This window comes from Megalopta genalis, chromosome 6 (assembly GCF_051020955.1).
Source record: "Megalopta genalis isolate 19385.01 chromosome 6, iyMegGena1_principal, whole genome shotgun sequence".
Classification (NCBI taxonomy): Eukaryota; Metazoa; Arthropoda; class Insecta; order Hymenoptera; family Halictidae; genus Megalopta; species Megalopta genalis.
This window is the reverse complement of record NC_135018.1, coordinates 12,206,591-12,234,374: the sequence shown is the minus strand read 5'-3', so window position 1 is coordinate 12,234,374 and position 27,784 is coordinate 12,206,591. Positions and strand designations below refer to the sequence as shown.

The 27,784-nt window shown below is 37.6% G+C and overlaps 4 protein-coding genes and 1 long non-coding RNA gene across 5 annotated transcripts; 2 read left to right on the top strand and 3 right to left on the bottom strand.

The window, feature by feature from the left end:
- Positions 1–15: 15 nt before the first annotated feature.
- On the bottom strand, positions 16–4,492 carry LOC117226136 (uncharacterized). Its single transcript, XR_004491720.2, has 3 exons — positions 4,159–4,492; positions 3,032–3,278; positions 16–2,868 (listed from the first exon to the last, which is right to left on the bottom strand). It is a non-coding gene; the product is annotated as an uncharacterized LOC117226136 (long non-coding RNA).
- A 344-nt stretch (positions 4,493–4,836) lies between these two features.
- Positions 4,837–6,128, top strand: LOC117226168 (uncharacterized). Its single transcript, XM_033480239.2, has 2 exons — positions 4,837–4,954; positions 5,508–6,128. The coding sequence occupies exons 1-2, from the start codon at positions 4,901–4,903 to the stop codon at positions 5,862–5,864; spliced, it is 411 nt and encodes a 136-aa protein (XP_033336130.2). The 5' UTR covers positions 4,837–4,900; the 3' UTR covers positions 5,865–6,128.
- A 1,044-nt stretch (positions 6,129–7,172) lies between these two features.
- Positions 7,173–12,147, bottom strand: LOC117226161 (uncharacterized). Its single transcript, XM_033480226.2, has 4 exons — positions 11,999–12,147; positions 9,492–9,777; positions 7,907–8,350; positions 7,173–7,785 (listed from the first exon to the last, which is right to left on the bottom strand). Exons 1-4 carry the CDS (start codon positions 12,008–12,010, stop codon positions 7,541–7,543), a joined length of 987 nt encoding a protein of 328 aa, XP_033336117.2. The 5' UTR covers positions 12,011–12,147; the 3' UTR covers positions 7,173–7,540.
- Positions 12,148–15,209: 3,062 nt separating this feature from the next.
- Apd-2 (apidermin 2) lies at positions 15,210–16,308 on the top strand. Its single transcript, XM_076522697.1, has 3 exons — positions 15,210–15,364; positions 15,474–15,627; positions 16,015–16,308. Exons 1-3 carry the CDS (start codon positions 15,353–15,355, stop codon positions 16,071–16,073), a joined length of 225 nt encoding a protein of 74 aa, XP_076378812.1. The 5' UTR covers positions 15,210–15,352; the 3' UTR covers positions 16,074–16,308.
- Positions 16,309–18,302: 1,994 nt separating this feature from the next.
- Positions 18,303–20,667, bottom strand: Apd-1 (apidermin 1). The gene is made up of 3 exons (XM_033479702.2): positions 20,519–20,667; positions 19,065–19,353; positions 18,303–18,647 (listed from the first exon to the last, which is right to left on the bottom strand). Exons 1-3 carry the CDS (start codon positions 20,528–20,530, stop codon positions 18,580–18,582), a joined length of 369 nt encoding a protein of 122 aa, XP_033335593.1. The 5' UTR covers positions 20,531–20,667; the 3' UTR covers positions 18,303–18,579.
- Between the last annotated feature and the right edge of the window lie 7,117 nt (positions 20,668–27,784).

Below are 27,784 nucleotides of genomic sequence, written 5' to 3'. Positions count from 1 at the left end.
CCGTACTTACCTGGTTATTGTTGCACATCCAGAGTAACCGGTTACCGAAACTAGGTGGGTTACAGAGATTATTGAGAATCGCATCTGATACGGGTTACGTTTTTTTATCTTTGCTCGACTCCGTGCTCTGTGTCTTTAACAAAAATTCCCCTCGTTGACGTGCCGGTTCTCCGTCGTCGTCGTTCTTACCGTCCCTTTTGACACGCGTCACGTACCACGGCGTTCGTTAGTTTTCGGTTCTCTCTGTCTCGTCGCGGCCAATCTTTTACACTGCGACGGCATTCCATGCAATCTACCGTAACGACCTTTGATTCCGAATCCCCCGTAACCGATGAAGATAATGTTCCCTGGTACCCCGACCGTGACCTGGGTCGATAGTGTCTCGTGATAACGTGTAAAAAGAACTCGCTAACGAGCCGTACGATCTCGGTCGAGAGGATGGCTGGGTCCCCCGCGTACGTGAAAAGAGCTGCTATTAATTGCGGTGAAGGGTCCCGCCGCGTTCATTGTCGGGCTGTTGTGTCGCGCGAAATTCTTGCCAATAAGTCGCGCTCTTCGGGAAAGAAATTTTAGCATTCAGGAGCTTGTTACGGGACAAAGAAACCCAGATCTGTGCGGCTGCTTACGCGTGTTAAACGGTTCTATTCCGCTGTCGACTGCCGTTTTCTTCAAATTGTTGTACTTCATCGGCTTTAATCACTCGTTTAACAGTGAACCACAATTTGATAGACTTTCCCTTGCTTTTGGTAAGCGGGATATTCTACCCCGTGATTTATTATTTCCTTTCGGACAACACGGACAGTCACATTTTAATTTCATTGAATTGTATTTTTCGCTCTTTGCGCTATTTATTGTTAGACTTTATTGTACATTTCTGTTGATAAATGAGCACGAAGCACAATGTTGCTTTAACTCTTACTTGAGTAGCCTTATCGTATGGTGGGTCAATAATCTGGATGAAAAATAACAGCGTTATGAAGTTGAAACATCGATTTTTAGATTAAAAGCCGGAACGAAAAGAAAAGTCAGCGAATGAGATAAAAGAACATTCGATAAGATTTAAATCTTCATCCTTGGGAGAAGTTCATAAAACTTGAAGCAAATTAATTCATTCATTTTTGAATTCTCGTGATCACCGCACTTGAAAACATGGTCTTCAGAAAGATGGGTTTTAAGTTTCAGTTTGTGTACCTACAACTTCGTCCATTTTTCTCGTATCGATACGGAATTTTCGAGGACCATTTCCACATACTTTTATAAAATGTCAAGATCCAGAAATCGATTTTTGTAAAATGTTTGGAATTCTGTTTCCTCATTCATCGACTGCACTTCTCTCTTGCGAGGCTACTGTAACAAACGATGTTGCAATAGCAAGCGTCTTTCTAGAATTTCCAGATGAAGCTCGGGTCGTAAATTCTGGCATCCATCAACGTCCATTTGCTGGCCAAATAGCGAACAGTGATGCGTTCTTGCTGTTATATTCTGCGTAAAAAATGTTTCCCAACAACTGTCAATGGCCCCGATACTGGCGATGTATATCGAACAGCGAACTACAACCGTTTAAGAGAGGAAGTTACACAGGCGAAGGGTGGAAACATTAAAACGTGTATTAATTGGTAGCCGAGCCGACGGTAAAATTGCTAGTGTATTATTTCCGAGAGCCCCTGGGCTGCGCATTGTCGGTGGTCACAGGTTGAGTGCATTAGAGCAAAGTGCATCCAGACCCAGAACGCGTTACGCCATTACGAGAATTACCAGTGGCCAACGACTTCCTCTGTTTTTCTCTGTGTTACCGTAAAATTGCTCCGTTTATTGGAATTCATTGTTGCCTTATCCGGCGCGTCTGCGTTTCTGTCACTCAGCAGTGGCGATCGCTAAAGATGGAATGTGTCGATGGTTAGTGACGAATTAATTCACAGTTGTTCCGGTGTCGGTTTGCTCAGATCAACGTTCTTAAGGAGCTGGACGTAGAGCGCTAGATCATTTTGTTCAGTGTTTTTTGCTTCGAATTAGTTGACTTCTATATAATGAACGAGGTGACCATTTTGATATTATATTTATCATCCTTGTATCCTTCTGTATTCATTAGTGGCACATACAGAATGAGTATGCATTTTCGTTAATGCGTATCTATACGATTCACATTTTTGACACATTTGGGCACGTTTGAAAAAGGAATCGAACAACTGCCTATACGCTGGCAAAAGGTGTTAAAAAATGATGGGAATTATTTTCTTGATTAAAATGTAGGATTTCTTTAATAAATAAATGTTCTTCGCCAACAAAAAGAATTTTGATTACTTTTCGGTTCACTTAATAAATCAAAAAAGTATAACAGTCACTTCAAAACATGAAATATAAATTCTTATCTCATTTAGTATTTTTCTTCGTAGGAACATGATTTTAGAAAACATAAAATGACTATTGAATTGTCATCAATCACACTATGCGCTGCTACAGTTTTAGTCAGTTTAAAATCGGATTTTTGTAATTAAAAATAGGTAAATTTCAAATTTTTGAATTCTCATTCATGAATATATTTTATAGATTCCAAACTATATAAAAATATTTTGTTTTACAATCCCATATAAATGATAAGAAAAAATTAAGTTAAGAATTACGTTTTCTGATATCAATGCCACTGCAGTAGAGTTACCATTGATGATGGACTACTGCGAGAGGAACTTTCCGAAGAATAAATCTCTGAAGTTGAGACAAAGCATGTCCCAAAATCTCTTTATTATCGAGGAGCAAACACTGTAGCTTAACTGACATGTCGTCTAGTCAACCACGAACAAAATGGCTCCCCTTTTTATTCGTTTTCTCCTCCTTCTCCGACCGTTGCCTTTCACCCTGGCAATTTTTGCACTATATGTATATAAAGCGCATTATTCATGTCGTAAACTGTATCTACGTATGCATTATACATATACATAGAAGTTAATTGACACGACTATTCAGTCCACCGTGTCTGTTATTCTTCGCGTCGCATTTACAATTATAAAACTCGCGTTGTTATGCAGATTCTTACCTTGTAAAATAGTCTATTTCCAGCATTTCATTTCACTATAAATCTGTATGCATCTATGACACATGCAATTTCATCATGGAATGACTTTTTAACACTTCGTTGTTTGCTGTCGCGTATATATGACTACGTCATCTAACAATTACTGACGTTATCATTTTGATATATCAATTATTATTATCAATTTTGCTTTCCGTCAACCAAAATTTCTTAAAATTTGCAAACCATTTTTATTCGTCACTCGCAGTATCTGAGAAATACAATGTATAATATGATAAAGCAAATGTTTCAGCTATAAAAAAATTTTGTAGTTCCTACGATTGAAGCACAAAATTTCCTGAAATTCAAAATTAATCAATGACTGAAGGCGATGAGAAAAATTAATTTTCATCTATAGGTTATTACCCCTCTTCCCTAAGATAAACGTCGATTAGTTGCCCATTTTTATACGAATATCCGTTCAGTCAAAAAATGAGATTCATGTCCACTACTTCATCCACCAACTTTTAAAACTGCCAGCTCGCAGTCTTCTCAAATCCTCAAAATTGCATGTTAAAATGTAGAAGAAGAAATTACATGAAATTAAATGAGAAGCCTTTCATAAATCCGTATATACACTGGTGTGCATAATTATAACCTCAATAAACCTCACAATTTTTCTAATAAACGAATATACAAATACGATATTTTGGTAATTTCTTTTTAAATGTACCGAGTGTTTCTGCTAAAGGAGGTCACCTAGAGTGCTGTGAATAATTATGAACTCAAAGTAACTTCTACATTTTTACTGATACTTAAACAAACATCAGAAAAAGCTATATTTGTATATTTCCATTTTCTATTATTTTTAATATCGAAATATACAAATAATGTAAAAGGTACTCTAAGTCTATAATTATTCGCACCACTGTATGCATATTGGTGTTTCCGTGAGTATGGAATGAGAATCGACCATTAACATTACTATTGCTGGAGCACATGTTAAACAAGCGCAGCCGCCATTACTAGCCAAACGATTGGTCGTGTTTGGAATTAGGAGTAACATCACATGCGCAACTGAAAACTGTTACAGGTCACAGGAATTCGTCCTATGAATCCTGCAATCGGATTTGCCTCGGAATCGTACTCACACAATTCATTGAAGAGCCATTTATATTTTAAGAGCTTCGTCGCATTGCACGCGATTTCGCGATCGGTCAGCGCCACTATGCAAATTAATAATCGATCGATCGAAGAATATTTCAACGCGCCTGAATGCGAACGTCAAGAAATAAACGAGCTGTTGTTGCTAACCATCCTCCGTTGGAATCGAAGTACCGTTTAAACTTCTGCTAGCGAATCCTTTGTTTTGCTCCGATTAACGGTGTTAATAATTCCACGGTATTATTGGCCGTATAATATCAAACGATGTTAATTAATATCCAGTTAATGAAACGTTAACTGTGCGTGATCGGCGATGACACGTTTCGCTGGTAATACGAGAGTATCGTGAACACTGCCATTTTTTCATCGACGACATTATAAGTAAGCGAACCAACAGACGAATGTTATGAAACACCGCGCGTGACTTTATCTTTGTCGCGAATTCGTTTCGTGCCGTCGCGAAGCTTTGCATTTCCGTCCGATGCACGTAAATATCCGATATCGGTTGGTCTGCTACGCTAACCCAAATCATGGGAAACGCAACGATTTACGAGGAACTTCGAAACTTCGGTTATCGATACTCACCAAGGAGATTCGCGTGATGGAATTCCTCGTTTCATTTGGAAATATTTACGGATATTTCGGGTATATAAGGTAGTTTAAGATGTCTCGTGGCATTCGACAGCGAGAGTCTCTCCTAATTGCAAATCCACGACACTTATTTGCGTTATGGATAGGAAAACAGTGATCGGCGTGTGCCTGATGGCCCTTGTGTCTTTACATGTAGGTATTTTGATTATTTCTGCGCGGTTATGGTCGCGAGTATTATTACAGACGCGTGCCGAAATAACGAAATATCAGCGCGATGGGACTAGACGGTGGCATGAAACTTTGACGAACGGGAGTGGTGCGTTAATGTATTAAATTGAAACGAACGAGGCGAAACGTTCGTAAATTCACGTCAAAAGAGGCATTTGTCTGCGTTAGAAGAGAGGTATTTAACGTGTTGCGAACGCGAACGGGAAAACGTACCGATCCGGACGGCGAATTTTTAATTACGGGTTTTTATACTTGAGAATAATAGTATTATCCTCCTGTTATACAATTCTCCGATGAAAAAATATCCGGGCAGACTGGAAATTCGAAACGGAACGTTTCAACGAAAATATTATTTTCCGTCTCATTAGTGGGCACAGTTTGAAATATTCTGCGTTCTATCGAACAATGAAAATTCGTGTAATAATTAAATTATGGATTCGAGCAAAAAATATTCGGGGAAATTTGAAATACAATAGTAATGTTTTAATTGAAATGTTCTCTTTTAAACCATTTGCAGACGATTCAGCAAGTTTCTGCGTCGAAACTTCTGAGACTTATCCTGAGCCAACTGAGACCATCCGAATGTGATAGCCTCATTTCCCCTGAGAATATTGATGCACTGCCACCTCAACTGCAATCTCTACTACCACCTCAACTGCAACCTGCACTGCCACCTGTACTGCCACCTGTACTGCCACCTCTACTGCCACCTTTACAGCCAAACGAGGGCCTAAATTTAATAGAGGAATTGTTGCGTATTCGACGTTTACTCGAACAAGGTTGTAGGCCTCTAAATTTGTCGCCATTGGGCACAGAAGTTAATTATCCACCGAGCATTTCGCAAGCAGAATATGCGGGTCTGTTAAATAATTAATGGCGTACTTTTTAAACAATAAGATGACGAACCTTAAGCTCGATTGTTCTATCCTTGCACATGATACTGCTAGAATATAATATTTTACACTCGCATGTAGATTGTTAAATTATTCAGAATCAATTTGTTATATCTATATTATATAATTATTTATTTACTAGTATTTGGTATCGAAATAAGTGTTATTCAATTATACATCGGTTAAACTATCATACAAAGAAATTATACAAATGTAACAAAATAAAATCGTATCTGATAAAATAATATTTTCTTCAATTTCGAATTGAACTGAAGCTACGAATAGCAGTTCGCATAACTTTAATATTGACTTTATAATAAGTACAAGTTTTGGCTACCATAATTTTAAATAATATTAATCGAAATACTAATTAATGTACTTAATGGAAACGAAAAAAAGAAACGAAAAATTTCGTGATCAAAAAAGTATTTGGATACATAAAAACTGTCAGAATTTGCAAAACGTTGAAGTGAGATAAGGATCCGCATAGAACATATTTCTGGTTAGGTACTGTGTAGTTGGTCAAATTCAAATGTGAAACGAACAATTATTTGATGCTACGCGCACGGCAAAACTCAATCGCGAGCCAACTCGACACAGTCCGTTTACCTAGTGAAAGTAACACGATAATAATTGAGTTTCATGTTTAATCATATGGATTAGTATCGGCTTGTTTGCTATGATTTAACCTAAAGTGGAGGTTGCACGAGCCACTAGATCGCTCGAATCGCGTGCTAACTATATATATATAGATTAACGGGATAAATATCACTTCATTAGAGTGCAGTGTTGTCGTTTGAAACAATACTCAAAGCGCAAAGCCATTGGTGTTGCAAATCAATCAACGGGATGCGTGGACCCTTTATCCACCGAAAATCCTCTTTTACTTGATGTTTGTTGACTTTAATGGCGTATCGAGATTCTTCTCTTCCGTAATAGATACCGTTTCACAGCGTTATCCGTTTCCAATACAACTTTTTGTTTCATTTTATGCAGTCCAAGTCTCATTTTCAGCTTGACAACATTGTTAACTTATGAAAGTAATGACCATATTATTCAGGATATTTATATGTGCAGATTCTTTTAAAATCGAAGATCAACAGTTGCGAACTTCTTCAAAAAACGTTCAAAAATGATAACAATGTTATCCATAATTCTAGCAATCCGAAAGCTTTCATTATATACAGATCAGTCATTGATTAGCGCATTAATAGACTTGAGTGTATTCTAATTGTCCGATAAAAGATCTTGATACCGCGATAAGAGGATAAACCATACGCAGTAACCACAACGGTTTCTCGTCGTTTTATTAAATGAACAAAAAAGACCAGATGCCGCAACGAAACAATCGATCAACAGCGAGCAACAACGAGATCGCCGTCATTTAATGCATGCAGCGGTCCGTAAGAAAGTATCGCCTGGGTATCAATGCCAACGACTACGCGTGGTTCTCGTCGTCCTTGCACAACTTTTCCCTTCCTAGTTTCATATCAGCTCGGTCGCCAACGCATGCAATGTCAACAAATGCGGCTGGCAGCGTGGGGAGCTTCCCGATAGAGTTCGCCTCGAAAGAGACGGCTCCGTGATTCGGCGACGGGCGATTTTTCTGTCGCGCGGCACCCGAGAACCAGCGAGCGAGTAAACAGATATGCAATGGTTAGGGCAGCGGATGCAGCGTGGATGCAGCGGCTTCGGAAATGGTCCCGGAGGGGCCGGAAGCGTGCGCGGCGGGGACCGTTACCGCTGACACAACGATGCTACTTGTCGCTGTCTCGGCTGCTGCGATTATAGCTGCAGGTGTAATCAAATTAACCTTCGCCGACGTGGAAACTGTGGAATTTCCAGAGCTGCGCGTCGCCGAGTTGGACGCCGAAACCTCTGCTCGACTCGGCTCTGTTGCATCTGAAAATAGGGTCGGCCGTGAACACGTAGACGCACAGGGAACGCAATGATAATTTCAGTCGGTGGCAAACCTGGTTGTTCCAATGCTAGAGGAAGTGGAAAATAAAAGGAACGATAATACCTGGGTCCGAAGTGGTTTCGTTGTTATGTTCCTCCACAGTTTCTGTGGCAGCTAAGTTGCTGGCGATCGAAGCAGAAGCTGGTCCAACAGGTTCTGTGGTATCGGCTACTGTAAGCGGCGCAACTGTCGGAACGGCGGCCGTGGTTGGTACCGGTGGGGCGGTTGGGCCAGCAATGATTATGGGCCCGGTAGAGGGACCTATTACTGCCTTTGCTGACGCTACTCCTATTGTTTCGCTAATTGTCATCGCGGATGCCTTCGCGGCCCCTTCTGCCGTGTTTTCGATTGCGACAGATGCTGGCGATGCAACAATTCCTTCCTTTGTTTCCGCTGCATCATCGGCAATTGCGGCGGATGGAGCAATTAGCGTCACCGGACCCGATGACGCTCCTTTAATTAACACCGAATCTTCGGTCACGTTCGGCACCACCACCTCCGTGGCATCTTAGGAAACATACGTATGTATACATTATTTCGGTGTGTCCAGCTAGTAGATAGTGTTCTGAGGTTATTCAACTTGGAGACTCAAGGCGCAACTCAGACATACTTGGTGTTTAATAAATTCTTCGGTTTATGTTGATCATAAAATGTGAGCGAGGCAGTAAGACAGTGCAAATGCTACCCCGGTTTGCGTAACAAAGTCTAGCATCAGGAAAAGTATTATCAGAATCTGTTGGGTCTTTTCTGAACTGGAAACGCTGATTTAGATAATCGAATTTTTTTGTCGTTTCTTGATAACAGAAAATATTAAAATATTGGAAATTTATACTTTCATATGCTGTCTTCAAATGATTGCGTTTCACTGCGATGTAATCCAACGTGTAAATCTAAATATTCTTGCTGGTTTGTGCCAAGTCTAGCGACTTTATTTTTGGCAACGTTAAAGTCAACCAGGTGTTTTTCAGTTCCTGGAGCTGCGGTTACACCTGTCACGCTCACAAATTAAAGAAATTCTACATGCACTCAACACGTGAAGTATGTTAACAGATTTCTAAAGAAATAACGTTTCTGAAATTGGTCCAAATGACTTGAATTTTTTTTTTTTAAATAATGGAGAGACTAGTAGAAATTAAAAATTAAAAAAAAAGTATTATAATGATTGTATAGTAGATTAGTCCCTCTAAAATGTAAAAAAATTCAAGTCATTTGGACTAGTTTAAAAAAAAGTTATTCCATTTAAAAAGCTGTAAACGTACTTTCCACGGCAAGTGTATCCACGGCAATAGCAATCAATAGACCTCGAATCCTTATGCAAAATAAAAATTACCTAAATAAGAAACATAATTTATCTGAAAATGTCTCTCTCTTTTCTCTTTTAATTATTGTAATAAATTGAAAATAATGTGAAAATATCTCTAATTTTAAAAACGTATTACAGTTCCGTGAAAAACGTATTAGCTGATGATAATACATAAAATTGAAAATTCGCGTCAAATAATAATTGGAAGTAGAGCAATTGAAACGAAACCTGGACAGTAAATGCATTAAAGTGGGTTGCCCCGTTGTCAGACTTGAAAAACTGTCTGACAGACGAATCAATATTGAAATAATGGGGGCCAATATCGTATAGAGAAAGAATAATTACTTTTCGTCAAAGTGGGATTATTGCGCAGAACATCGGCTGCATTTAGCGGTGACAGGACGGTTACAGGCCCGGAAGAGGAACCTTCGACGAAAGTGGTCCCAGTGATTGGTCCAGCCACAACGGTCGCTAACTCTTCGTCGGAGTCGGGCGAGCTCACTGCAGGTGCGACATCATAAACTGGTGCAACGAATACCGGCAATGCCGATTGCTCAATGTTTACTATTTCACGATACGGCCAGCCAGCAACGCAAACGGATGTTAGGAGAATCGATGTCACTAACTGCAGCTGAAAATGGATAAGGCGTGATTTATTAAGACGAGTGTCACAAGCCGCGAAGCGTTATCCGAGCAAATCGTACGCGGGTAGGCGTCGCGCGGTCAGCGCGACACAATTGTTCGAATATTTTTCACGTAATTTCACTCATAAATATCTCGCGTTGAACCAACATGGAGATACACTCTCCTGGTGATTCGACTTAAATTGGAAATAAAATTGTCCTTCTTTGTTATCGAATACTTTGGGTCAGTCATTCTGCTTCGGCGAACCTTTGCGAAGGCAACATTTGCGTAGGCAACCAAAAATAAATTATCGAGTTCACGACTTTAATCTTTTGTTTAACATTATGCATTTTAAGTTATATGCTCAGCTTCGTAGAATCATCCCACACAATTTATATGATCATACTTATATCACTAAATTGCCGATCTTCGTTCAAATTACAAAATACGAAGAAACACAATTACAGTTCTAGAAATGGCTCATTTACTACAAAAATTTCGCTTGATAAAAATAATATAAAATGACTACTTATTTACAATTAATATACGAGCTAGTAACCAGGGCATTAAAACATTTGGAAACGATTCTCAGATTTCGAAGGGGATTCTAGTTCTATATCTGTATCGAAGAAATGAAAATTCCTTCTTTATTGGTCCTTTTATCAATTCATTAGGTATGCAATACAAGTCTGTCTACTGTCTGACTGGTTATGGCGCGAAGCTTGACGGTTGTAGCGCCGTTGATCACTGTTTAGTCAACAATCAATGACACGAATACCGTCGGAGGATCAGGTTAGTTGAAAATCGTATCCGGTACGCATTCGTCTCATCGAGTGGTCACGGATCGAATCGCGTACATCAATTTGCATAACCAGATTCTCTGCAGACGTGTCGTGCATGAACACATCATCACTGGCACGGAAACGTGCAAGCACGTGGACGGCATTCGGCTAAATATTTTACCAGAGTACACGGATGTTACCTTCAAGGAGGAAGTTGATGATGCTCTTTCGATCGAACAGGCAACCCCAACAATCCCTAATCGAGGAATCCAATTCGATTCTCTACTGCTTCTTTCAAGGAAACAATGGGGAAAACAGCTGAAGAAAGTCGCAGACCTTCAGATCTTTTACTTCACGGTGATTGAAATGACATGATAAAAATAATGCGAAATAAAGATAATCATAATCCAATAAACAATTATACAATGTTCAATAAATAGCATTTAGCACATCATAGTCGAATTATGATTGAATTTGTCACAATTTATTGTAGAATGTTTGATTGCTTAATACAGAATTAGAGATTCAACTTAACTCTATATTGCCCAAATTGTTTATATGGGTACAAAGTAAATGATGTAACTAAAAACTATTGAATATCAACTTGTAGACATAAGTCAACAATGAATTTACGATCTTTAACAAAAGTGAATGTACCGTACTGTACGAACTAAGATCTGAAAATTAAGGTGCAAAATCTTCTTGACAATGGAAGAGAAACAACAAAACAAAATACTTTTACCACATTATAGCTAAAAGTGAAGTTACATTAAAATGCAATGATAAATCGGTACATGTGCCTTGAATGTTACACAGAGTTATAAAAACTTAAGATTTCCTTCGTCGATAACTTTTTCTTTCCGACTATCTCCAAGGACTGCTATATAAAGATTTACGTCTTCTTACTAGCCTCAATGATATCTTTTTTACAGCCTTAGCACGATATAGTAATGATATGAGGATAACATTATTTGTTAACTCCTACTCAAATTATACGACTAAAGAGGAAAATAATGAAAAAGAAAGAATTACATTGAAATCGTCATAAAATAGTGCTAAACCTCAATTGTCTATCAGTGGTTCCTATTGATCGATAAAGAACGTTACAGCAAATGAATTGCGGCGATCAGTCAGCGCGTTGCGCGTCGCCCGAAGACGGTATAAGTGAAATCAATAGATTACTCGTCTTAATCAAAGTTACAGGACACGGCCATGCGTTTCAATTATACGGCTGACTCCGAATACTGGGCGGTGCAGCGGTCTATGTACCAGGAGACATTGGTCAGAGATAGAGGACCATTCATATTTCACGGACGACACGGGAGTGTATTACGGACTAACAGATTAAAGTTTTCTCATCAGAAGCAGCGCGTGGATTCCCCTTTCGTAACAATCTTTCCTTCGACTGGTCTGCTCGATGGGCCGCGATAAAGTTTCCCCGCTTACCAGTAACTTCATGGCTCCTTCCCACGACGTCCTTTCCTATTATCTCTCCCGTAGAATCCTTCTGTGTCCAGCCGTGCATTCACGTCTGTTACTGATCCTTTCCGGGCCGGATTGAACCGTTATATACTCGATTACGTGTAACCTCCTGTGATGAGCCGGGAGAAAGGTCATCTGCTATATATATATTTTTTTTTTCCAGCAAGGCGCTTAGAAATTCCTACCGATGGAAACCGGAACAAAAACATGACTGTTCAGCCTGCTGCTACGAATCGAAACGTTCTAGATACTTCGTTGTTCTTGAACGTTTCGATGCAAAACGGTTTCCACCGACTTCGATGGTTTGAATTTTGAGCCACGTTCATTTCCATGATTCGTTCAAGAATTGTGTTGCCACTTGTAATTCTCCCACATATTCAGACACCGATGTAAACAGTTTTACCGCTTGGAAACAATTTTAGAAATGCTCTTTTTGGTTTGGTAACGCCGTCTCTTCCAGAAGTGTGCACCTTTTCCTAAGGATGCTGCAATTTTTGACAAAACGGCAGTCGTTTAACCGCTTGTCCATAGTTTCGGTAGTCTGACTCGTGATGAAGATTTCTAGTAGTAACCTGTTAAGTATGAATGTGTCATTCAGTTCTTTTAAGTCAGAATATAAAATTCTGTTCTCTTGTCATCAATATAATTTAATCCTTTGAATTCAACCGTCACATTATGAAATTTGCTTATACTTTTTTAAAAACTGTTCAAAGTGTAACTGTATTATAAGTCACGAAACACAATTTCATATACACGAAACGCATTAAGTCATACAAAATGGAAAATATTGTGGGCCAGAAAAAGTATTCTGCAAAAGGTTAAACATTCATGTAAATATAATTAAATGGATCGAAGTAGTTCTAATCATTCTAAGTATCAGGAAAATGGCACAGCGAGGGATTAAGTACTAGATGAGAGATTTACACTGATTAATTTGAAAGGGGGTTCTGGATTCTGAACCGGTCAACGAAGTGTCGAGAACGTTTTGAAGCAGTAACCCGGGCAGTCAGACTATTGTCAAATCTAATTTGGCTTATTATTAGCAGCTTTTAGAAAAAAATTCAGTACCTTGGTTGAAAACTTGGTAAAGTGTGGTCCCAGGATCTGGAGTTCATCGTTTTGCGCCGGCATTTCACGAGTAGCTAACGGAGTAACTTTTATCGACAATGAAACTATATCGCATGGATCTTCCGTTATATGAATGTGCAAAACCATGGAGGAGACTTGCACAACGACTAATGGTAAGTCTAACTGCTCGGGAGACCTTCGCGAAGTTGCATCGGTTTCTCTGAGATCCGATACCATCTGAATGAGGATTGTAAGCCAGGCTGAACAAAGCACACTTTTTGAACTTGCGCTTGTTTCGCAAGCGTTCAAAAAGAAAAATTAATAATCTGTGAATAAAAATGTATATTGGAGGCTTGTGGACACGGGCAATTGCTTTCTAATGTGGTAACATTTAACTGCACTTTCAAGGCAACATTTCCTGCTTTTCTGTATCGTGATCGACACATTTTAGCTATCGACGCATATTCAAGGCCGTCTCACGCAGAAACGAAAGTATTTAGATGTTGCAACACGGGCCGCAGATTGCATCTTGCTTTCGGCTCCTAAAAATTATTGAACAGATGAATGATCAACAATTAATATTTTAATGCTCCATGAAAGATATACGATTTGCTTATCTGACAGCGAGATGTGTACAAATCATAGAAACAAAAGATTTAGTTTTGAAATACTTCTATTTACGTATTACCCGATATCAGTTCTAAAATTGAAACCACTTGTGAATTTTCAATGAGACACTTATGCGACATATTTTTTTAACATAAATTACATTTTTGGAGAGATAATAGTTTTTAAAGGGAGTGGATTATATATTTAGTATTTGCCTTTAAATTACATAAGTGCTATTATGTATTGACTTTTATTTGCAAACGATTGTCCATAGCCTACAGTGTTTATTGGGGTGCAGCATAGTAAATAAAAGATTAATATATTTTAACAGTTCAGATATTACTGTATTTTTGTAACATTACAATGTCCTTTATCATTGTGTGAAAAATCGTGAGTATCTGTAACGCTTTTAAGCAGAGTAATATGTAGAATACGTGAAGTTAAGTGAAGTTTCAGTCATCGATTTGGTCTCGAACTCCTTTTCATAACTTGAAATGTTCGTTAAAACGCTGTTAGTTATTCACTGTTACTGTGGAAATATTTGTCGAATCAAGTCAAACTTTTCGAAAGTTTACCGAAAATTGAATTCTCATTTCATAAACTTCACCTAGGCGGACGAAGCTCCAAAAATTCAGAAAGAAACGCAATTATTTTCCCGCGAAGCTGTGCTTACAAAATATAGCCTAGTTCCAGACCGAAGTCCTGAAAATTAACATCGTGATGAGATCCAAAGATTCGTCGCACCCCGTTTCAGATAAGCAAGTTGGCTGCATTCGCTACGCCTATACCCCATAATATATCCATCACTATTTACACATAATAATAATCATTTTCAGAGAAGGACCCTTAGCAATAGCAATTACAATAACTATTTATAATTTCATATGTAATTTTCTCGATTCGTTTAGCTATTTCACACTGTCGCGTCATCCATACATAGGTGACAGAGTCATATACTCATATTTGAATATTGATTTTTACGCTAATCCATTACATCTTCCCAATTTTATCAGGTTCCTCAAAACGTACGTGTAAGTTTTACGTTTTTCGTACGACTTAATCATTCAATTTTATTTTCATTATATAAAATACATTACTTTTATGAAATTTTTAAGGTTGCGGCATGTCAATCAAAGCGTTAAGGACACGCGACCTTACCTAAAAAGGGAAGAATTAGAGTCAAGCTTTTCTTATGCGCTAGTGCTGAACACAACAGGTTCGCAACAACGTGAGAGGACTATGGCCGAGTCCTGCAGAAAAATCTATCACCGCGTCGGGGAAATATGCAAATACCAGCGACCCCGTTCCTGCCGCGCTGAAACTTCTGCAACATTCGCGCCGGGTTGCGTGCACCGCCATCGAGGTTTCTGATGCAACATCGCCGCTGTGCGAGTTCATCGTTTCAGATCGCTGTCTTGATTTACGGATTCAAGTCCCCGACCACGCCCGCCCCGCTGGTATCCTAGGCCACTATAGAGAACGACTGATACACATTCGTGCGGGGTTGGTGACGTATGCCGCACTCCTCTGTATAGGTAGGAAAATAAGAGTATAAAAGACAAAGTCGATGCTGAGATTTTCATCAGTCGCTTACACTTTCGAGTTCGAAGAATCTCAAGCAACCCAAACCAACCCAACAAAATGAAGTCTCTGGTAAGATCGCTTCGACAACGCATTTCGGGTAGCGCTAACTTCACCGACGATTATTACCGCGGCGAAAAAGCTCCGATTACGGAGGTAATCACAATTTTTTCTATCGCAGGTGATCCTTTTCGCTATCTTCGCCATCGTTGCCGCCTTCCCTGAACAGGAACGCGAACGTCGTGGAATCCTTGCCGGGCCCGCTCTTGCTGCTCCCGCCCTTATTTCTTCACCATGGGTGGCTGCCGCTCCCGCTGCCAAGATCCTCGCCGCGCGTAATTATCTCTCCATTTAAGATCATTTCTCTATACGCTGGAAGCTTTTACAAATTCTATTTTTAACACGTTCACTGTGTGTGTTGATTCATCAGAAAGTTTTCATAAAATCGAAGAAGTTCATTAAAATGGAATAGAAAGTAAACGGTTTGCATCTCGATGATCGCAAAATTTGAAATATCAAGTACGGGGAAATCACTGGGAAAATTAATTTTGGCACACGCATATAATCGCGAATTAATTTTTAAATCGGCTTAATTTTTAAAGAAATTAACCAAGTACTTGAATTGAATTACTGTGCCAGTATTTCTTAAAAGAGCTTCATTGAGAAACTTAAATTTTCAAGATATATACATGTTTTTTTAATATATTACTGCTTTTTAACAGCCGCTGTTGTAGCTGCCCCCGCACTCGCCGCTGCTCCTTGGGGAGCTAAAGCTTGGTAAAACCATCTAACATCCTGGCGTAACTGGACCTGAAGTATTACAATGAAGTTCCACGGTCAGAGAACTCTCATTGCTCAAAATTTGAATTCGGCAGCTGACGATCCCCACAATCTTCCCCCGGCTGGAAATACGTTCGACCCGTTGCGATTGGCATCGTGGAAATTACTCCCCTCCTCCCTACCTTTTATAATGTAAATTTTACCATCAGATATTAAACTTATTTTAAAACTTACAATTTATGGTTGTTTTGTTCCTAGCCTACCCGCTCCATTATTATAAAACAACTCGAATCAACGGACACCGACTGATAAACAGTTAGGTTTACATGTTTCCCATGAATTTCTTAATAAAGTGCGTTTCCGGTGACACGCACTTTTTATAATCACTTCATTTGTCGTATGCACGTTTTGTACAGCAGCGTGTTTTGCAGAGATATTGAAGTAATGCACTTTGCTAGAAACATTAATTGGTATAATGTTGGCTAAAATGGCTAAAATAAATGGCTAAAATGTTTGATGAAACAGTGTGTAATCTAAACAATACATTTGGTCGAACAAGTTCTGGTTGGCATTCGCTGCTACAACAATAGTTTGATCAATACCCGAAGTGTTTAATTATTTCGTGCAATTTCGTGCAATTTCTAGCCATCCTATCTTGTATTAGCGGTATGGAATCTATTATTACAAACACGTGTCTGTCAACTGTATGGATGTTATACAGTGAGAAAATAGTTAGTAAAAATAAACTTGACATGTAATATTTGACCACAATTAAAAATCAAGATGTTGAAACGATGAAAGTGTGAGAAATATAGAACTCTGCATTAATTGTGTAACATTTGTAATTTATGAAATACGTGTCATATTCAATCCCTTAATATTCTTTACATTCTGTGATTTACATTCTGTAACGAAAATTTAAACAGTGTGTTTCGTAAATCTCAGTAACTTGTTTGCTACAACCACTTGACGATAACAGATATTATAATTGTAATCAATCGCAATTGTTACAAAAATTTAATTAGACATTGTTTTGTATACTAGTTATATACAGGGTGTCCCAAGGTTTTTTTCGGCCAAACGATATTAGTATATTCTATCATTGAAAATTAGAAGAAAATGTCATATAAACATAGACTCAAAAATGCTTTATTAAAAAGTGATTAGAAAAATACGAAATAACAATGGACTGATTTTGGTTCGATGTAAAAATATGTTAGTGGCGTTTCTCTTATCTGCATTTACTTACCCAAGCTATGTTTACTAAACCGTTTAATTATTCGTAGATGCCAATGCTGTATTTTCAAAAACAGGCGACACTTCAAAATGGAGCTAACATATGTAATCCGCTATTGTTTCGTGTTTCTCTTAAAATTCTTTAATAAAGTATTTTTTAGCTTATGTTTATATGACATTTTCTTCTTATTTTCACTCGTACAGTATGCTGATACCGTTTGGCCGAAAAAACCTGGGACATCCTCTACATACTTTTAATATGTGTACTTTTAAAGTCCCAAAAAAATTCAAGTCCAATTTGAAAAACGTTATTCCGCTTTAAAAGGGATCCGAATATTTTCGTGAGATGAATGACACAACACATGTTGAATTAATGTATGATATATAAAATTAGTGATCATTTTTCGATAATGCAAAACGAGATAACTATTTCGAAAAATATTATAAGAGTTAATACAGAAAATATGTTTATAAAAAGTCATGCTCCTATATGTTTAAATGAAATAATATAAGACAGTGCCTCTACTCAATTGTAATAGTTTTGCCAATTGTCATTTTCACCGTTTCAAACCGTAATATGTGTGCTCCATGACAAACAGCTTTTGTTTCTTGATCAAACGAGTCCCGTACTTCAGAATTCCATTCATGGTCGCAACCTGTCGAACGCCTCGACTGGACCGGACATCGATTTATCGAAACTGGTTGAACAAATTGCAGTTCGTTGGTCACGGTGGTCCACTTTGCGGCTACTGAGCCCCCGCTAATCCATTATTTTACACGGCCTTTCATTTCCCGTGTCTATGGGCCGTGGCGCGAGTGTCACCGCGACTCCTTTAACAATTCGAAGTAATTAAAAACTGGAACAACTGGTCCAGTGAGAACAACGAGGACACGATAACTTTTATGGCCACTTAAATGGTTTCAAAACGTCGCTAGGCGGGGACTATACTTTTCGGGATTAGTGGCGGCCGGATTAGATGTAAACAGAAACAAGTACAGTGGAGCTTCATTTATTATCGTATAAAAGCGTAATGGGGGTAGGGCTAGGTATAAGGTGGCTATGATACTGAAGGACCTCGGCAAATCCGGAACGCGTCCTCTCGGGTCGATGGAGAACATTGAATGTCCGTTTCTGATCCCGATCAATCTCTCCCGATTAGTCTTCGATTGAAGCGCCGAGGATGACAGTCGAATGAGAAGTCGCTTGCATGTTGACGGGAGATCTTTTCCGTTGTCGTAAGTCTCGAGGTAGGACTCAGTATCAGAGGATTCTACCAAATCTTTACACCAGCCCCAGAAGTTACTACACTCCCAGATGGACCAGCGACGACTGTGGGTCCTGTTAAACAAAAATTTTCACTTATAATGAAATGAAAAAAAGTTTTTTCGTAGTACAAATAAAGTATAAGTTAGCATTAATCCCTCAAGTGGCTAGCCCGTGACAGTCACATTTATTAAACATTGAATCGTGTTCAAATAAAAAATTCTACGCTCTATTTTACGTTACCCATTTCTTCATTATTCATTAAATATAAAATTTACGTTACTCAGCAAACAATTTAATAACAGAGAAATGATACGCAATTTTTAGATCAGGTTTTCGATATTCGTGGATGATTTAAGAATTTAAAAATTGAATGTTCTGATGGAAGCTAATCGAAAATCATCAGGGTTATATGTTGCAGGAGTAGCTTGGCTTCTAACGTTAGATCATGCAGAAAACTAGCAGATCAAAGTTATTAGATGAAGTTGTTACCGGCAGCCGGTCCTACGACAGCAGCAGCACCAGCAGCAGGCCCAACAACGGCAGCAGAACCGGCAGCTGGTCCAACGACAGCAGCCGAGCCTGCGACAGGCCCAACGACAGCCGCGGACCCAGCAACAGGGCCGACAACTGCTGCCGCAGGTACTACAGGTCCTGCGACCGCCACGTTAGGCCATACTCCACCGAGGACTACACCGTTATGGCCCCAACCCCAACCAATCGAACGACGCTCACGGTCTGGGCTGGCAGCAACGATGGCCAAAGTGGCGACAAGAACGAGCTGAAAGTACAATTGGTTTCAAGTACATACAAATGTTTGAGCCACTCATCTGCCAAATTAGTTAACTTTGCAAAATATGGGAGAATGGTGATAGAATAGTATACATTGCATTTTTTAATTTCCTATAAAATATACAGTCAAATAAACATAGAATATACAAGAGTGTTGTTTTTCATCTAATAGTCGATGTATGATATATTGTCCAATATTCGTGTATAATAATAAATTGTCTACTATTGTTACGACCAAAAAGATTGTTATTATTTCATGGTGTTAAGACCATTATCAAGGTATATTTCGAATATAAAAAGCTAAGTATCAATCAAATTCTTTGACACTAACGTTTTAAAAATTGAAACATTGAGGTTAGCTTAGTTTTTTATTACTATATATTGTTTAAGACGAAAACTGTGTTAGGATCTACGAGGTGTAAGAGGATTGGAAAAGCACAGCTGTTATTATAAATTTCGTTTTCTCTGCTTTTGTATTATTAAGCAAGTTGTTCTAAGTTTGTATCTTTTTTATGGATAACATTGTGGCTGTTATAGTTTTTCTCACGTCGAAGTTCTGTGTTCGCGGAGTTCCACATGCTGCATTAGATAACATAATAAATAATCCCTGAGACTATATGCCTGTATAATATAAAATACAATTTCTTAAATCATAATGTTATTCCTTCTTTTTAAGCGTTAACGTGAATTTAGACGTATCATAAATATAGATTACTACCTCTTCTAAGAAATAATTACACTTGAAAAGGTTCTAATCACTAAACCGTGAAGATGGCAGACATATTCGATACTGCTACATGAATTTTGCCGTTTAAATATTAATTCCATGTAATTATTTTGCAAGTGCATTAATTCGAAGTTCTATGTTATTCTTTCTCAGAAAATAATATATCCATTAAAATCCAATATTTTTACATCGTTAAATGACCGTTCTATTATCCAAACACTCATGTTCTGTTTATTAGTTCGAATAATCGAGAATCTACTCTACTTCACCAAAATATAACACCAGCTTTAGACAAGATGAAGACATAACTGAATAAAAAGATATTTCCCGATTATAATAGTCTTAACAAAAATGAAAATGCGAATAGATCGAGAAAGGACATAAGAAGGTGATTAAGAAAGGGACAATACGTCTATAGTATCCTTACCAAGCACTTCATGGTTGTTCGGGTTATAGTCTTCAGACGGGCTGTAACTGATGCTTAACCCTAATGACACTATGCTTTATATACCCAATCGGTGACAATGAAGAAGTCGACGATGCAGCCTTCAACCCCACATGAAAGTAAGAATATTAAACGTGTTAGGGTGCGGTCATCGATGAACGGGATAGCAGCTGGCGTCACAAGTTCCGGATCCATCGTCATGAACAGGAGCCATTATCACTTGGGAAGCGATTCGGCCTCGAATGGACAGCCGCCTGTTACCGTAATAACGGTTGTTGCAAGGGAACAGAATTTTCCTGATGAACAGCAATGCGTGCTGCTGCGAATTTGCTGATAATCCCTGATTCTCGGACGCAAAACTCCGCGCATGCCCTTTTCATAAACACTAATAACTGCAGTTCGCTGCCGTAATTACGGACTAAATCACCAAATTCTCGTGGTCTGAATTATTTGAATTTTTCACCGAACGAACGACGAAGCAACATGTTTTTCTATCAAATGATTCACAGGAGCATCGATCAGAGAACAATCGATATTTCGTGGTAGTGCGAATTTGAGCACTTTACGTACCGGCCGTTTTCTATTAGTCTTTCTAAAGGCAGATTCAACGGTTGAAAAGTCATTCGAAAAATTGTTCAAAAGTGACAGCAATTTCTCTCATAATTCAACAAATTATTCGATACAACAACTTGAAATTATTACTTACAAGAAAATTATCAACTTGGAGTCAAATTCTACACTTCTAATTTCAATATTTAAATCTTGAAGTAAAGGTTAGCATGCGAACAATATAAATTTTCTTTCTCGTATAGGAATGTTTCGGTGACAATATGTTAACCAACACAGCTCTGTTGGTTAGCATATTTGTTGAAGGAAATCGTAGAACAAAAAGTTAATTGTTTCTCAAACAGTCTTGAAATTATAATTTCATTTGACAATCTGTAATCGTTAATCAGTAACCTCTAATCTGGAACAGAGATTTTCCAGTGTTGTGTTCAATGTGGTTACAATACCAAATCATGTTTAATAGATGGAATATTGGTCTTTTGAATTGTTGAATAAACATGTACTAAACATGCACTAAATATGAGATCTATTTCTGTCACAGAAATTTCAGCGTGTTCAATAGAAGCAAACGCCTATTCATAACAATTTTTCTGAAACTGTTAAAAGAAATTAATAGCAAATATCTAATACCATTTTTCTTTTCGAATATCATTTATACAATTTGTAAAAAATATAAATGTTATAGGTATGTACTGATATATTTACACTCAATTTAAGTATTATTTTGTACTGTTAACAAACGGATAATTTTCAATATTGAACTTGCAATAAAAATAACAGATAAAAAATCGTAATAGTTTCATCTTGATACGTTCACAGATCTATTTTTGAACTTATATTCTTTAGTGTCAAAAGGGTATAAAATGTAAAAAGTGTAAAAAAAAATATCGATCTTTTCGAAGATTCACACTGGAATACTCCCTAAGCAGTGTATTTATATATAACTTTTAATAGATAAATAAATAACTTCAATAGATTCAATTCAATTGAGAACTAAAATGAAAAATGTTTTTGAAAATAATCGACTATTTCGAGACTTTTTGGTTACCTTATATATAATTATTATATATAATTTCTCTCAAATGCAATTCTACGACGAATTCCAATCGGCTTATTCGAAACACAAAATCAAGTTTGGTTATATTATCAGCACACTTGTGCAATAATCAAACCGTGTTATCCATTCCGTGAACATTCCATCGAGGTATTATGCCACCTTGAAGTTTGCCGTGTTAATTTATCCGAAGCCGGAAGTTCTTCCAGCAAGGTCGTGTCACAGTCTCCGCACAAGAACACGAGCAGCTAAAGTGCAACACGCAAATTCGGCCAAGCGAGGCGAAGCGACCGCGGTAGCATGCGGATCGCGATTCGCAATTTGACAAATTGCGCGCGGCGAGGCAGCACTAGATCAGAGTCGGGATTCAAAAGGACGGATTACTGCGGGAAAAAATCAGTGAAACGTCGCGAAAAAAATGTCCGGCTCGTCGCACACAAAATGAAAGAGCGAATAGATCCGTTTCGCGACCATTTTATTTTGTTTCGACGCGATGCGTTTTACGGTCGACGTTCGTTCGGTACTTGCGGCTCAAATGGTTCGTAATCCAGCGCGTTACTCTGCCCGTGTCACGGTTGTAAAACAATTTACTTTTTCTTTTCCTGTGCTTCCGGGATTCATAAAAACGAAAAATATTTGTGAGATCGAAAGAGGCCGCTGAATGAAAACCACTTCGTTAGAGTCAGATTGTTTAGTTAGAACAACTTAGTTACTATGTTAGATATTCAAAGAGAATGAATGAACCGATGAATGAACCATAAAAAGACATTTACAAAATTTAACCCCGCTATTGTTCAATTTGTTTTGGATTTATATATAGCACAAAACTTTGCACGTAAATTAACAAAGCATTAATAAATTTAAAAGGATTGAGTTTTCTCTGATGTGCGAAGATAAGGTTTAAAATTATGACGCATAACCTCCACGATTGTGAAAAAGATATTTCAAGAACTGGTATGAACACGAGATATGAGAGACGAAGATTTTGACACCATCGGTGGCTGATAGTGAACTTTCCGTTTAGGCCGCGCCAACCACCGGTGGCTGATAGTGTAAAATATGATATAAAACTAAAAACGCGCGTGGCCTGACGGGGATTTCCTTAAGAATTCGCGTGGCGCTCAACGTGTTAACAAACGTTCTAACTAGGCGTAATGCGTAACTGAAACTATCTGTGCTTACTTCTCAAAGATTTCTTTAAAAAGATTCATTCAGAAACAGATTTTTCAAGCATCCTGTTCCTGGCTAGGTCTAATGGAAGGATTTGCAGTAAAGATTGATGCAGTTGAATTGAAGAATCAACAAATAAAAATCTGCAAGCTAGTAATTATTATAATACTAACTTCACGTTACTCTTCGAGGATTTTTAATTCAAAGCTACTCCGTTGTAACTATCCATTCACAACGATTCTTCCTGTAGTTTAATGTTTACACAGTTTACTTCTGATAGTCTCGTTCAGAAACTCCTCTTATTTATTAGATCGGAGTTTTCAAGGCAGCAAGAACGGAAATAAAATTGGACCATCGTAGCCCGCGTTCGACCTCATTCGAAATTACCCGTGTCAACGAGACTTTCCAGCAGACCCGCTCGAATTCACGCCTTCTATCGCGTCGTCCTCCGGTCACAAAACGATCAGGGATTTCGAGAGTCCGTCGGAAATGGCTTCACAGGCCGCGGCGAACTAGAGATATTGAAAAGTTCCGCCTTTTGTGACGAGTTCGTGGAAGTGGCGCCGTTTGAAGAATATTTGCCCAGCTCTTTCAATGCTTCGTCTACTCTTTGTATCAAAGGACATCAATTATAGAGAACTTTCTGACCCTGTTCGCGCGAACTTGCGTCCCCCCACTGTTGACGGTCTCTACAATCGCACGAAGAATATGGTGGCGTTTTCAGAATAGAATTCAAGGGAACGAGGAATCAGATTAGTAGGGACGATCTCGAGCACCATGAATTTTCATTAATATTTGCCCAAGATCGAGGACAGATCGATCGAAAATTGCTGATGGATAGAACATTGGAACGCGGCCGATATCTGTCGGCTACAAGTTTCCATTGTGTCCAAATCAATCTTTTCTTTCCTTTATCGATGTGCGAATAGATGCACGAGCGCGGAGTCCATTGCTTGTTTACGATATCAGATTTCATTGAATGGAACTCTCCGATATTTAAAATTACATTCATGGTCAGTGGCATTGCGAAATATGTAGTGATGAAAATCGCTATTGTGTCCCGTAAAATGGTTCGCACGATGTTGTATTAAACTGTTACTAGCGTTCTGAAACGTTTAAGTGGTTAAGTGAATCTGCTGTTATTTAAGGAACGTTGGTCAAGAGAGTTTTTATTTTATTCAAAGCGATGTACGTTTTCACTAGAATACAAACGTGATAAACATATCGTACTTTTACGTGCCATTAAATCTTGTTGGAAAACCGTAGAATTGTTACAGATAGCACCATAGAAAACATTGGAGTAGTAGACAGTGTAAAATTTTGAATACTGATAATATTTTACATAAATTATTGCAAGTACTTATCGTTAGAATCGTCCATTAGATGAAATAATTGTTTTCAAATCAGTATTCGGTGACAAGCGCGATGTTTATCGTAATATGGAATTATTATGTCAGGCGACGATGGAGATGATCTGTTGTTGCCAGGTATGAATCCGTCAAATGACAGGAACGTCCACAATTAGTTGGCCGAAACAATTAGCACGTTTACGCGGACCGCAAACGTAACTTGGTAAACGCTTCGTTCGACGAATCGCTAGCGTGTATTATGTTGTTAGTGTGGACACGTAACGGAGAATTAAACACCTATATGTAGGTAGCTCGCGACTCAGAGGGTTTAGCCGCTACGAGCTGCAAGTATACAGCATCATAGGCGGCGATATTGCGTGCCGCCGCGATATAGACTCGAACATTTGATTGTATCGCGTGACGCTAATTTCCCAGAGTATACTGTAGTTCGGCGCATTTGAAAGACGAAATAGGGTTTAATTAATCGACAGTAGGACGGATTTAACCGGTGCAGGGCGCTCATGATGTATTCAATTTACACTGCAATTAATCCAAGCAATTGAAATGGTTCCGGCTATTTCCATATCTCCATTGCACTCATTTTTATCGGTTTTTATTACCTCCTACACTCTTGTTCTTTTTTCCTTGAAAGCTTCTTATCTGCAATAGAAACTGTTGATACGTTTACTATACGTGATTTGCCTTCAAACAATTACAACCCCTGACAAAAAGTATTCGACCACCTTTTAAAACGCAATAACATTTTTCAAACTGGTCTAATTGACTTGAATCTTTTTCTTAAGTGTTAAAGGAGTTAGTATAATTCGACAACGGCTTGCTCGTTGTCGAAAATATATTAGAACAATCATTAAATGGTGAACCACCACGAAAAAGAAGAAGGAAATATGAAAAATGAGAAGAAAGAATAAACGAAATATTAAAAAATCGTGAAATTTACACAAAAATGAGTTTCCTTCAAATGTTAGCAAATAATATATCTTTATAATTCCATTTAAAACTAATGTAATAGTTAACAGTCCCGCCTCGCAAATATAATTAATATATAATTTGTAATAATTAAGTAATTAACATTAATAAACTTATCTTTATCTTAGACGTTTAGTAACATCAATGATAACTTTTGTGGGTGAAACGAGAGTCGATGTAAATATTTGTTAGTGTTTTCAATGTGTCGGAAAAATTTACAAAAGAATATATTGTGGACATTTTTTTTACCCTCTCTTAAGTATGCTAAAAAGTTAATGAAATATTTTGAAAATAAAAAGAGGCAATATTTTGAACATTACAAAAGTATTAATCCATTTGAAATTTAATTAAAAATATAATCAAACTTGCACTTGCGATGATACAAATTGTCATGTTCTTAACAATACGTAACAACGATTTTAAATCGATTGCAATTCTCGAAAATGTATATAACAACAAGTAGGTTATTTTTAAGGTTATATTTTTTAAAATGTTTACTACCTGCCAGTACTGCATTCAATTGCGAAGCTTTTTCGCAAAATATCGATTCACTTATTGCTGCGCCAATTGCGTGTTGTTGTGAAAGCAGCCACAAATGTTCGTTCTATGCAGTTCGCCATTTTCTACAGTGAACGTTATTTTCTTTCGCTTATTTTTGTACAAAGTACATACATCTGATATTTTGAAACGCATTAAGTAAACATCAACAACCGATACTTGAAACCACGACCCTTCCATAAGGTTGCTACATTGTTTGTTGGTTCCCGCATTTGGAATTTGTATTTCTCATACTTGAAAAACTAAATTCATTGTCTTTTCATTTATAAAAACAAAATTGTATTTACTATGCTTATCACGAAAAAGATTAAAATATTCATTATATGTACATATACAATATTATTAAAATATTCATTATATGTACATATACTGAGTAAAAAAAGTATTCGGACCCCTTCTAAAATGGTATAACTCTTTTAAAGTTAGACTTTGATATGCATATAAGAGTTGCCGAGATCTAAGAAAACTCATTCTTGAAATTTTCGTCAGATACGATAAAAAAGATAAATAACTACGATTATTTTATCTTCTTGTCATTGCCAGTAATAGCAAAATTAAAAAATGTATTTTAGTTATCGTACAGTATATTAGCTTCTCTAACATCTACAAAAAGTTCAAGACATTTGCTGCAGTTTTAAAAATGTTATACCGTTTTAAAAGATGTCTGAATACTTTTGTTTGTCCACTCCATATGACGGTTTCAGCGTCAATTACTTTTTACTAGCGTTATTACTTTCTAATTAATCGAGAGTTTGAGTTTCCTAATTGTTCAGCAGAGCAATTAATGCTTCTAGTCGGTGAGCATTCATCCGGAACATAAACAGGTTCTACTCTAATCAAGAACTACCGTGCGCGACCTTATCACTATGTTTCTTTTTTCCTAGTTAAGCAATTTCAGTCTCTATTAAGATTATTTTTCGAGATTTACATTACCGAAACTTGATATACTTGAATCAAGCATAACGTACATAACCTATCGTTGCGATGCATCGATAAGTGCAAACTTTTAAGGAGTTAAGTATAATGTACATAAGTTATTGTCATGTTATATCGATAGCCTATAATTTTTAAGACATTATGTAGAGTGTAACTACATAATTGTTGTTATATATTTATAGGTTATAACTTTGAAGAAACAGTAATCGAATTGCTAAAGATTTCTAACGAGTGTTTCTCTTGAATCGTCAAATCGATGACATTGTCGCGTTAACATAATTGACGTCCAGTATTTCATAGTCGTACTAGTACCTACTAATCAATTATTCATGATTTTACGTTTTTAGATAATTTTCGGTGCACGAAGGTTTGTCGTCTTGGCCATGAAAATTTAAAAAATGATCCTTTCTATTAATGACGACGATGTAGGTGTTATTAGTTATTACTGATTTAGCCTCGTCATTAATATATAAAAAGAAATTTTGAAGAAAAGTTAGTCGCACTTTCGGCTAATCTATTTAAGTTTCTTTTTTGTCGCGGATTACTAAATGAATTGAAATACAATAAAATTTTACTGTACTGTTATCTGACATTTGTTCAAGGAATTCAAAGATTTTTCTTATGAAC

Coding starts and splice junctions, on each gene's coding strand:
- LOC117226168 (XM_033480239.2), top strand. CDS start 4,901: ATGGATAGGAAAACAGTGATCGGCGTGTGCCTGATGGCCCTTGTGTCT. Junction 4,955..5,507: donor TGGCCCTTGTGTCTTTACAT/GTAGGTATTTTG, acceptor AACCATTTGCAG/ACGATTCAGCAAGTTTCTGC.
- LOC117226161 (XM_033480226.2), bottom strand. Junction 8,351..9,491: donor TAATCCCACTTTGACGAAAA/GTAATTATTCTT, acceptor ATGTTTCCTAAG/ATGCCACGGAGGTGGTGGTG. Junction 7,786..7,906: donor CGAAACCACTTCGGACCCAG/GTATTATCGTTC, acceptor CCCTATTTTCAG/ATGCAACAGAGCCGAGTCGA.
- Apd-2 (XM_076522697.1), top strand. Junction 15,628..16,014: donor TGCCAAGATCCTCGCCGCGC/GTAATTATCTCT, acceptor GCTTTTTAACAG/CCGCTGTTGTAGCTGCCCCC.
- Apd-1 (XM_033479702.2), bottom strand. Junction 18,648..19,064: donor TGTCGTAGGACCGGCTGCCG/GTAACAACTTCA, acceptor TTTGTTTAACAG/GACCCACAGTCGTCGCTGGT.